Genomic DNA, 12,086 nt, shown 5'->3' on the forward strand with positions numbered 1-12,086 from the left:
TATTAGTGTAGATATTTAAATGCCATTTAACAAAGAAAAATCAACCCAAAAAAATAGTTTGCGTGTCATCTCTGACACGCGTGTCATAGGTTCGCCATCACTGCCCTAACCACTTTTCAATCCACAACCTCACCTCTGAGAAGCAACCATTTTCATTTCTCTTGCATTTTTTTATAAGCTGAACTTCTTCCTCCTTGTACCTTTTCACCCTACATCTGATGTGACACAGTAGCCAGAATAATTTTTTAAATGTAAGATCATGACATTACTACTCTGCTCAAGGTCAGTTAATGTTTTGATGTTGGCCTTCAAGGTTCCACATATTCTGCCTCCCTCGAGCTCTCCAACCTCATCTCCCATTTCTCTCCCGTCTCACAAAGCTCCTTGTAGTTCCCTTGACCACACTTCTGTCTCAGGGCCTTTGCACTTGCTGTTCTGCCTCTTGCCTCATTGGGTGGTTGTGAACTTTAAATAGGTTACTACATTAAAGTGCTCAGAGAAATGCTTGGCACATAGTTGGGGTTCATTAATGTCTTTTTAATGTAATGATTAACATTTCAAGTTTGTAATATGTTTTCTGATTTCTCTACTTAGAAAGTATGCATACTACTTTTTAAAAGAAATTTATCTTTTTAAAATTAGGAATTTGATGAATCTTCACCCAAACAACCAACAAATCCGTATGCATCATCTAAGGCAGAGGCTGAGTGTTTTGTACAATCTTACTGGGAACAATATAAAGTAAGAACTTTAATTTAAATTTTAATTTAAAACTCTTGAATCATTTTTCTTTGGACTTAGATGTTAAAACGTCAAGTTAGCATTAGCAATATTTCATTTCTAGGGTAGAAGATATGTAGTGAGAAAAGTTACATATTAAGGAATTTAAAAAAACTGATTTTCTATAGCGTGTGGACAATGTAGGATCTACTTCTTGTTTAGTTCATCTTTTAAAGGAATGATTTGTATGGTGTTTTTTTTCTTACTTCAGTAATAGGTAGAGTATTACAGCTAAAGTGAAAAGCCCTGTTCCCAGGAATCCTGGGAGTGAAGGAAGAGAGAGGGAGGGCAGATTCGATTACCGCCTCTGTGCTCCTGTCTGCACAATTCACCTCTCGTGGCTCCTTGTGAATAGGAGGCAGAGTTCCCCGGTGGCTCTGACAGTGTCAGCGGGGAGCCTTACCCAGTATGAATTATCAGCTCGAACCCCCTACATTTGGCTTCCCACTGATCTGTGGGAGTAATTAGGGCCTGGGCCAGAAAGGCAAGGCAAAGAATGACTTAACATTCTCTTGCCTTTTGTGTTCCAGTAGCATTGGTCCTTTTCCCTTTTCTGGTAGGTTTTTTATTTGTAAGGGTTGGTACAGCAGAGAAAGCCAATTTGAAGTATAACATCTAACCAAACCTAGAGGTGGTCTCTGAAATAATCAGGTGGAAATTTCCGTCATTTTCTTCTGTCAAACTTACAAACCTGCCTTCATCTATACTTGTCCTCCCCTTGTCCCAATAAAGAAAAAATTCCGGAGTAATTAGGGCCTGGGCCAGAAAGGCAAGGCAAAGAATGACTTAACATTCTCTTGCCTTTTGTGTTCCAGTAGCATTGGTCCTTTTCCCTTTCCTGGTAGGTTTTTTATTTGTAAGGTTTGGTACAGCAGAGAAAGCTTTGAAGTATAACATCTAACCAAACCTAGAGGTGGTCTCTGAAATAATCAGGTGGAAATTTCCTTCATTTTCTTCTGTCAAACTTACAAACCTGCCTTCATCTATACTTGTCCTCCCCTTGTCCCAATAAAGAAAAAATTCCTCTTGAAACCTCCGCCTTTATCTGAATCCCATCCTCTCCCGTCTTTTCAGGAGTCTTACATTAGAAAAAAAATCCCTTCGCTCTGTCCTTAAGGTGTGTGGAATTATTTAGCCAAAAGTGCCATATTTTAAAACTGCTTAACTTTAGATAATTATTATTTTGGACCTTTCCATTATCTTACTGTCAAATACTCTTTAAGTTTCCAGTTGTCATCACAAGAAGCAGTAATGTTTATGGACCACATCAATATCCAGAAAAGGTACATTTTATTTCTAAATTCAGAGTGTTTTAGTGATTGTAACTTATAATAACCTCTCTTCAGTTATTTGTTCAACATTTATGTTGTAATGATACGTAATTTATAGATGCTGTATAGGCCACATGCAGATCTCTGGTTTAGAGTTGGAAGACTTGAGCTTAAGTCTTGACCTTACATTCATCAGCTGGCATGACCTTGGGCCCTTTGAGCATCATCTTTCGATTGAGGAGTAAGGATAATATTAGAAAGGATTTTGAGGAACCCAGTGAGATGATACACGTGAAAATGCCTTGCACTTTGCAGGATTCCCAAGCACTGGTGTCACGCTGCAGTTTAGACTCCTGGTTTGCAGTAAGACCAGTACGTCAGGCTATACATGAATGTAAAAACTAGTTAGAGAGTGATGGGGGAAGCTTGTACAGAAATTGATCTGAGACTCCACAGCGACGGGATGTCAGTATGGAAGAAAGCATCTCCAGTGGGCAGAGACACCATAGAAATCAGCCATGCTGGTGCCAAGAATCCTGAACTGGAAATGCTGACTTCAGAGTGCATTTTGGAAAGCAGGACTCCAAAGTCAGGGAGATTTAAAGAGACAGATGGTGCTGTACACTAATATTTGCCCAGTGAAGGCAAGAGGGAGTACTTTGCATGTGGTAGAGCTTTGGCAAATCTGTTTTATTCAGTTTTAGGTAACCTCTCTGCGCTTAAAGTGTTCCCCTGAGAGACTGTGCACTTGAGGCCTTTGTCGAACATTGTTTGTTTCCTGCTACTGAATGAAATCCCCAAATAGGTCACATTAGTGTCTTTGTCCTTTGATGCAATTCTGTCTATAGCACTTCTAGAGAGTGCAGTGTGTGGCCCCTGAGGATGGCTGGGGGATAGGACAACTAAGGCTTGGTCCCTGTCCTCACTTAGAGTAATATTGGGAGTGAACTGAGATAAGGGCTGGAGGGAGCTAAGAGATTGGATAAAAAATAAAGGGGGGAAAATAAATTTATCTTGCAGTCATCTGGTTAACTGTTCTCCAACTCCTCTTTATTGTTGCAGGCCTGAATGTCTTCCAGAAAGTAGTACAAGTAGTGAATAAAGAAATGTAGTCAGACCCTGCTGGTGTGGCTCAGTGGCTGAGCGTTGACCTATGAACCAGGAGATCAAGGTTTAATTCCCAGTCAGGGCACATATCTGGGTTGTGGGTTTGATCCCCAGTAGGGCACGTGCAGGAGGTAGCCGATTCTCTCTCATCATTGATGTTTCTATCGCTCTCTCCCTCTTCCTTTCTCTCTGAAATCAATAAAGAAAAAAAAATATAAAAGGAAATGTAGTCAGCCCTAGCTGAGTAGCTCAATTGGTTAGAGCATCATCCTGATACGTCAGGGGTTGCAGGTTCAATCCCCTGACAGGGCACATACAAGAGTCAACCAGTGAATGCATAAATAAATGGAACAACAAGTTGAAGTTTAAAAAAGAAATGTAGTCAAATATAGTTAATGCCTGTGTGATTGGTTCTGTACCATTAAGCCCAATTTTAAGTAACTGTGCTCCCTCTCATCCTAAATTTAGAGCGAGTTTTTCACTTCCCAGCTGGTTGCATTAATCTGTTTGTCCAAAGGAAAGGGCCTTATCATGATCTGCTGGTGTTAATATCTACTTTGCTTAAGTTTTAGAGTATCTTTAACAGGTTTATTATAAAATTAGTAGTTTATCTCAACTTGTTTAACATAAGTTTACTTTGAATCCAAGGCACCGGAATGTACTTTTTTATTTTTTAATTTTTTTTATTTTTTATTTTAAAAATATATTTTATTGATTTTTTACAGAGAGGAAGGGAGAGGGATAGAGAGCTAGAAACATCGATGAGAGGGAAACATCGATCAGCTGCCTACTGCACACTCCCTACTGGGGATGTGCCCATAACCAAAGTACATGCCCTTGACCGGAATCGAACCTGGGACCCTTGAGTCCGCAGGCTGACGCTCTATCCACTTAGCCAAACCGGTTAGGGCTGGAATGTACTTTTTTATTAATTTCACAAGCACTTATTGAGAAGGTGTTATATATAAAGCAATTGCTCTTATACAGTCAACACAATAGTGAGTTTTGTGATGAAAAAGCAAATTGTTCATGAAGATTTTCTGAAATTTTCCACTATTTATAATATTATCTTATTTTCATATTTTTCTAGGAGATAATTTGTTTTTGTGAAATAGGAAGCTGTCTTAGAGTTATTTTACTTATTGAAATTGTAATAGGTTTTTCTTGAACTCTGATAATAATTGGAATGCATCTATATGTGTATTTCTTTTTAAAAAATATGTTTTTATTGATTTTAGAGAGAGAGGAAGGGAGAGGGAGAGAGAGAGATGGAAACATCGATGAGAGAGAAACATAGATCGGCTGCCTTCTGCATGCCTCATACTGGGGAATGAGCCCACAACCGGGCCTGTGCCCCAACAAACGACCTCTTGGTGCATGGGTCGACGATGCTCAACCACTGAGCCACATCAGCTGGGCTATATGTATATTTCTTAACAATAATATGATGAGCTTAGTTTCATATTAATGAGTAAATTTCCAAAGTCTAAAGTGATATTTAAATATTCTTTTAGGTTATTCCAAAATTTATTTCTTTACTACAACACAACAGGAAATGGTATGTTACTATTTACCTTTGTACCCATATGCTTTTCTTAAATGTTGTGGAATTTCTTCTACATTTAGTCAATAGTTCTTTAAAAAATAAGTATAATTTGTAATTCATCTTTATAATTTATTTACTAAGATCATTTCAGTTCTTAAGTGAAGGGACTAAGCAAAATACAAAAACAAAAAAAAAAACCAACTCATAGACACACAACAGTATGGTTATTACTAGAGGGAAAGAGGTTGCGGGGAGGTAGAATGGAGGAAAGGGGAATAAATGGTGACAGAGGGAAAAAATTCAGTTCTTAAATGATTTATCCTGAACTTTCAGTTATCGCATAAAATTTGACATCTATCTGTATATAACTTTACTTTTTGAAAGGATTTATTTAATTCATAAAACTGTAGATATTTCTTCAAAATAAATTTATGGTATACAATTGATGAATAAATATTTCTCAGAGGGTCACATATATTTGCCACTTTTCTACTGAGTACCCTCAGGAGGTTTGAAGATCATTTAAGAACTATGGATAAAATTTAGAAAAGTTGTGAAATTTTGTGTTTTCAGTAAAAGATTTCTAGGATCGCATTGGGAATTGGCTTTTCTGGAGTTGTGCTCAATTGTTGCCTTACTTTGGTTTGGAAGAGCTTACTTTTTTACATTTTATGATTTCCTTTTATTTAATCTTTTTAGCTGCATTCATGGATCAGGGCTCCAAAAGAGAAATTTTCTTTATGCTACTGATGTAGTAGAAGCATTTCTCACTGTCCTAAAAAAGGGGAAGCCAGGTGAAATTTATAACATTGGAACCAATTTTGAAATGTCAGTTCTCCAGCTTGCCAAAGAACTAATACAACTGGTACGTATATGTTGTGAAAGGGTAGTGTTTTCAAAATTTAGTGATAGCAATGACTAATTTAGTCAAAATCAACAATTTACAGTTTATTCAATTGAAAGGTTAATAAATAATACATAAAATTTATAATTATATATACCAGCAATTTTTGACCAGAGTGCTGCAAGAATTTTTAAAACATGTAATAATACCTAACTATTTAGTCAGGGGCACTGACCTCTTTTCAGAGCATGAGATTGTAAAAAAAAAGAAAAAGATAACAGCCAACACAACAATGGCCGTCTGGTGTGAATGAATAAAAATAATATCTATTTTTTTTGTCAGATCAGCAAGAAATATACTTTTGGTGTGCCACAGATTTTAGTAATTAGTTTATGTGCCATGAGATGTAAAAGGTTGACAATCACTATGTTTACTATCTATACACTAAGATGTGTCATTTGAAATTATATCACTCATTTAGTAACAGTTTTTCGGGGGGAAAATCCTAATATATTAAATCTACCTATCCAATAAAAGATATACCTCAATTTTAGAAATAAAAAGCTTTAAGTCTTAGAATAAAGGAACAATGATATGTAAATAATTATGGTTATGAGTGTCTGTATGTATTTGTGAACATCAATGATAAATCTCAGAATTCAGTGGAAAGGAGGACTGAGTGTATTGAAAAACTTGTTTTCCTCTGCACTATTCTCAGAATTCTCTGTACTCCTAACGTGTGGGTTTCCCACACCGAACAATTGTCATTTACCGTCTGGGTGTTCTACAATTTAACTCAATTCTGATGGTTTCTATCTGGAGAGAGTATCAGATCCCGCAGGTTAACGAATCAGTCCCACAAGACTGTCCTCAGTTCAGATGCCATTTGTAAGACTTGGCTGTCACCTGTGCTTCTGACCAACCAGCTATAAGTTGGAGGTAATTTGCTAGAGTGGCTCATAGAACTCAGGAAGCAGTTTACTTTCTAGATCACTGGTCTTTTACACAGGCTGTAGCTCAGGAACAGCCAGGGGAGGAGACACATAGGGCAAGGTGTGAGGGAAGGGGCGTGGAGTATCCATGCTCTCTCTGGGCATGCCCCTCTCCTAGCACCTCCATGTGTTAGCAGGCTAGAAACTCCAAACCCTGTCTTTGTGTGTGTGTGTTGTGTGTGTTTTTTATGGAGGCTTCATTAAGTAGGCATGATTGATTAACACATTGGTGATTAATTCAACCTCAAGCACTTCTTCCCCTTCCTCTCCCAGGTGTGTGGGGAATGGGGGCTGAGTTCTATCCCTCTAATCACCTGGTTGGTTCTCCTGGCAGCCAGCCCCCACCCTTAGGAGCTTCCCCAAGATCAGTTACTAACATCAACTCTGATGCAATTGAAAAGGGCTTATTATAAATAGCAAAAGACACCTTTATCTCTTATTATTTAGGAAATTCCAAGTATTTCAGGAGCTCCGTGACAGGAACAGGGTTGACTATCAAACGTATATTTCTTATTTAAATCACAATATCACAATGAGTAATAACCAAAAGCCAAAATATTTTATTTTCTGCCATAATATACAATATGTATTCTTTCTGAGCTTCAGGTAGAGATTGGGTTATAAAGTACAGAAAGTTACTAAAATGCTGTTCATCTTAGTTGTCTCTCCCGCTTTCAGGAAGTTGTTTTCCTTGTCTTTTGAATCCTCTATTGAAAACCATTCTTATTCTCTGGTCTCATTTTATAATTTGACTTAAAAGCCCTTTCCGTTTTGACAGATCAAAGAGACCAATTCAGAGTCTGAAATGGAAAACTGGGTTGATTATGTTAATGATAGGTGAGTAACAAGTTAAAACGTTGGGGAAAGATTTGGCATCTTAGGTACTCATAAAATTATAAAATATGTGGACTTAACCAGAAACTAGTTTGTCCATTTTGAGTTTTCTACTAAAATATTTTTTTCTAATTATAAATGTCATAAGAATAAAGTGTAGCATTATTACTAACTGTGTGATTTAAAGAAACTTACTGACCTTTTCCAAGACTGAGGTTTCCTTGAGTGTGAAAAAGAGAAAATATTATCTTGCTTTTTAAAAAAAATATTTTTATTGATTTCAGAAAGGAAGGGAGAGGGAGATAGAAACATCAATGATGAGAGAGAATCATTGACTGGCTGCCTCCTGCACACCCCTTACTGGGGATCGAACCCACAACCTGGGCATGTGCCCTTGACCAGAATCAAACCCAGTACCCTTCAATCCACAGACCGATGCTCTACCCACTGAGCCAAACAAGCTAGGACTTATCTTGCTTTTTAAAAAGTATTTTAAGGTTCAGTTATAATATAAAGTACCCAGCCCAGGATATGGAACACAAGAATCCTAATAAGTTTATATGCATTTATTTATTCATCAAACATTTAGGTATGACCTACTGCATTCATACTTAGATTGTGCTGAAATGAGAAGATAAGCCACAGTGAGTGTTAGGCATCTGGGATTATAGATGATTTTAAAAATGTATACACTTTATTTTATAAATTTTCTATGGTCATGTCATCAGGGAGAAAATTTTTAAGAAAAAAATCTGAATTATGGTGAAAATGCATGGACACCCATTATTTCTCTTAGTATTCAGATTTGTAAATATATTTCCACAGTGTCATTTTAAATCTGTTTTGTTTTCCAAGACCCATCAATGACATGAGATATCCAATGAAATCAGAAAAAATACATGGCTTAGGATGGAGACCTAAAGTGCCTTGGAAAGAAGGAATAAAGAAAACAAGTATGTTATGAATTGGTCATTTGAGGGATGAAGGTTGAGAAAAATTTAAAGAAAAAGTGGTTTCTTTTTAGAACACTACAAATTCAGTAGAATATTACGATGAATCATTTTTACTTTTCACATTGTTACATTTAATATATTTCTAGCAATAGTACTATATTTCCTAAGCATCTTGAATTTCATAGACTAACTTCTGATCAGTCTTCCTATATCTTTTTAGCATTTATCAGCTACTTAATTTCATTGTTTCTCAGGTACACAATTTTTTACTTTTTTTCATGTCCTTAAAAGTTATGTATTTTTACAGTCATTAGCATCTTAAAATTATCATTGCAACGTTTTTCTTTCTTAGTGGTATGTAAAATAATGGTCTATCTTAAGATAAGTGTCATTTTAGATTTGATGAAATATAGATACTTAGAGTCTTCAAGTGTTTTAAGTCTTTTTTTTTTAATAAATATGTTTTTATTGATTTCAGAGAGGAAGGGAGAGGGAAAGAGAGAGATAGAAACATCAGTGATGAGAATCATTGATCGGCTGCCTCCTGCATGCCCCCTACTGGGGAACGAGCCCACTACCTGGGCATTTGCTCTTGACTGGAATCGAACCTGGGACCCTTAGGTCTTCAGGCCGATGCTCTATCAAGTGAGTCAAAGGCAAGTATCTTGAGTCTTTTTATATTGAAACAAACAAATAGGAAGCAAGTTGAATATGTATAGAAATATCTATTAAAATAGGTATATATAAAGTCTGTGTGTATATATATTAAAGTTCTATTTAGAAATGTACTAATGAGAAAAAATATGTCCAAACATAAATTCTTGATTCAGAGTTTAAAATACAAAATACTTGTGTTAAATTTTAAAAAGCAAATTCAAAGCTAATTTATCTTTTTTTAAATTAAAAAAACTTTACTGATAGTATAGCAACATGAAATAATTTTGCATAGTAATAGAAGGAAACTCATATCATTTCACTATGCCTGTAATGCATTATTACTACATTTACATGAATAAAATACTACACCTATTTTCTGTAACTTTAAAACTAATGCAAATGATTTATCTCATTTCCCCCCGAATTTCTTAAAATCAGAATGTCTTAAACACTTACACCAGCAAATTAAACATTGAAGCACTTTGGAAGTTAAAAAGAAAAAAATAGTTGATTTTTAAATCTGAATTTTCGTTGATGAAATATCTTCTGATTAATGTCAGTTCAAAATCATATTGTCATTAGGCAGTCTTCATAAGCTGTTGGGCAAGACTTTTCTTACTTAGCAGAACTCAGTAAATTTTGGTTAACTGATGTTTAGTTTTTTAATTTTGATTTTTGTCTTTTTTCCCCCCTATCAGTTGAGTGGTACAAAGAAAATTTTGACAACTGGAAGAATGCGGACAAGGCATTAGAACCCTTCCCAGCACAGCCACCGTTTGTGTAGTTAGGACAGTTTTTGGAAAAAGAAGAAAATTATCCTACCTCGACAAGATAAGAAATCAAGTGACCAAATGAAGTGTCTTTTTTTCTTTTTCTTTTTCTTTTTCTTTTTTATTTCATGACTTTTTGTATAAAATCCAAATGCCAAATTCCTCAATCTTTAGAAGAGTTTCAGTGTTGGCATAGGATTTAAATATCGAAATTCTTTCAGGAAACTTTTCTGAATTAGGAACCAGTAGGCATAGAAGGGCTCCTTCATAGGAGTGGGCAGATGGAGGCATTGCCTGGTTCTGAGAACAAGGGCAGTATTAGCTCGGCCGATGACAGCTTTGCTGGCACTGAACTCAGCCAGCCTCCCAGCCTTTTCCTGACTGGAAAGTCTCTGAAGTTTTCATTTTTAGGCAAGCAGGATGAGACTTAGGCCCTAACTCGTCTTTTTTTTTAAGGTATGATGTTGTGCTACAATTGCTTTGAAAATGGAACAAAATGGAAGCACTTTTTAACTTTGGATAATTTTGTAACATGAAGTTAAATCTTTTTTAAAAGAAGGACATAGTTTTTATATTTTCAAAGTTAGTCATTGAACTATGTATAAGTAACCTTGTATCAGAAAGTTTAAAATAATTTATAAAATGATCTATATTTTAATGTATTTAATATAGAACATGTTTTTTTAGTAATGAATGTTTTTATTTTCCTGTAGAAGAATTTTTAAATACTTAATTATGTATTTTTAATTCCTTTAAGATTATTTGAAAATGTAACTGATTGGACATTGTGTTGAGAAAGAGAAAAGAGTCCAAGAGTAAGCCCCGCTTTCTGGCTTCGGTGCATGATTGAGGTTGTTTTCTCTGTGAAGTAGAAAGCTAGGTCATTAGCCCAGAGGTGGTGAGGGAGGGGGAGAGAAATGGAGTGAGGACCTTGAGAATGTGGAGATTGGGGAAAGAGTAGGCACATCCAACATTAGTAAGAGGATTTGCCAAACAGAAATCAAACACAAACTGAAGTTGAACACTTGTAACTTCAAAATTCTGAGATATGTAAAAATAGTTAGATTGAGCCAGAATTGGGAATAGTATGAATCAGGTCGGGCAGTAGGACTAGTGAGTGAGAGGAACTGAAATGCTCCACAGGTCTTGGTTGTGTGGGGAAGAAATGCTTCTTGGAGGTAGCCTGTGGAAAATGGAGATCGGGAGCCAGGTGTAAGGGAGGTTGAGGTGAAAGTTCAGGGAGGCTAGGAAGTTACAGGCAGAAATGGGACCAACTGAGCAATTGTCTGTGGTGGAGTTGGTCATTGAGGGTAGATGACAAAATAAAAACACTTGCCGTATCATTTGTTCTGACATATATTTTTGTGTATACTTTTGTTTTCAATTTTAATAGACTCACTTTATTCGTCTCATCTCAGAAGATGACCTTGACAGACATTAGGAACATAGCATGAAAAACCAGTTTGTTTGTTTTTAATGCAACAAAGTGTTAAAAAAAATTAATGCTCCATTTCATGTCACAAGGGAAATGCAAATTAACAGAACAATGAGATACCGCTGCACACCTATTAACCCAAAATCTGGAACACTGACACCAGCAGATGCTGACAAATGATTCCACTTATATGAGGTATATAGAGTAGGCAAATTCACGGACATAGAAGGTAGAGTAGAGGTTAACCAGGGGCTGGGGGCTGGGTGGAGAGGGGAAGAGGGAGTTATTGTTTAATGGGTGCAGAGTTTATTTGGGAAGATGAAAAAGTTCTAAAAGTGATAATGAGGGTAATTGTACAATGTTGTAAATTGTTAATGCTATTGAATTATACACTTAAAAATAGTTAAGATATAATTTTTGTTATGTATATTTTATCACAATAATTTAAAAAATATGTTCCCAGACCAACTGCATTGAAACCAGTGGTTAGAATAGCAAATTCCTGGGCCCCATCTCAGACTTGATTGGAATCAGAAACTCTGTGGGTAGGGCCTACTGATTCTGATGCACCCTATATTTTGAGAACCATTGCTCTATGGGGAAATTAGGCTAGAGAGGAATGTGGTGGCCAGCTCATGGAGGGCCTTGTCTGCCGTGAAAACATTCTTGGACTTTATTCTACCAGCAGAGAGCTAACTCAACATTTTACGGTAGAAATTGAAATTGTTAGATTTGTGGCATTTATCGATTTCCTGATTTCAAAAAGAATATTTGTTTATTGCAGAAAGCTTGGAAAACTAAATAAGTAAAAAAAGAAAATCACCCATGATCTACCACTGGAAGATAACCCCTGTTAACTGTTTAGATGGATGGTCTTCATTTCATTTATTGAAATTT

General features: G+C 36.1%; 1 protein-coding gene across 6 annotated transcripts in view; it reads left to right on the plus strand.

Moving 5' to 3' along the window:
* TGDS (TDP-glucose 4,6-dehydratase) overlaps positions 1-10,236 on the plus strand; it is a 21,274-nt gene extending 11,038 nt beyond the window's left edge. For 2 of the 6 annotated variants that reach the window (XM_005882390.2, XM_014530081.1), the window contains exons 6-12: positions 643-741; positions 2,004-2,063; positions 4,673-4,716; positions 5,404-5,569; positions 7,319-7,377; positions 8,230-8,327; positions 9,683-10,236. In XM_005882390.2, coding sequence (XP_005882452.1) covers positions 643-741; positions 2,004-2,063; positions 4,673-4,716; positions 5,404-5,569; positions 7,319-7,377; positions 8,230-8,327; positions 9,683-9,768 — 612 coding nt within the window. In that variant the 3' untranslated portion in view covers positions 9,769-10,236. Of the gene's footprint in view, positions 1-642; positions 742-2,003; positions 2,064-4,672; positions 4,717-5,403; positions 5,570-7,318; positions 7,378-8,229; positions 8,328-9,682 lie in introns of those variants that run through there. The other 4 variants (XR_001359848.1, XM_014530080.1, XM_005882391.2 and 1 more) reach the window with 4 other exon arrangements.
* Positions 10,237-12,086: the final 1,850 nt, after the last annotated feature.

This window comes from Myotis brandtii, unplaced genomic scaffold (genome assembly GCF_000412655.1).
Source record: "Myotis brandtii unplaced genomic scaffold, ASM41265v1 scaffold71, whole genome shotgun sequence".
Lineage (NCBI taxonomy): Eukaryota > Metazoa > Chordata > Mammalia > Chiroptera > Vespertilionidae > Myotis > Myotis brandtii.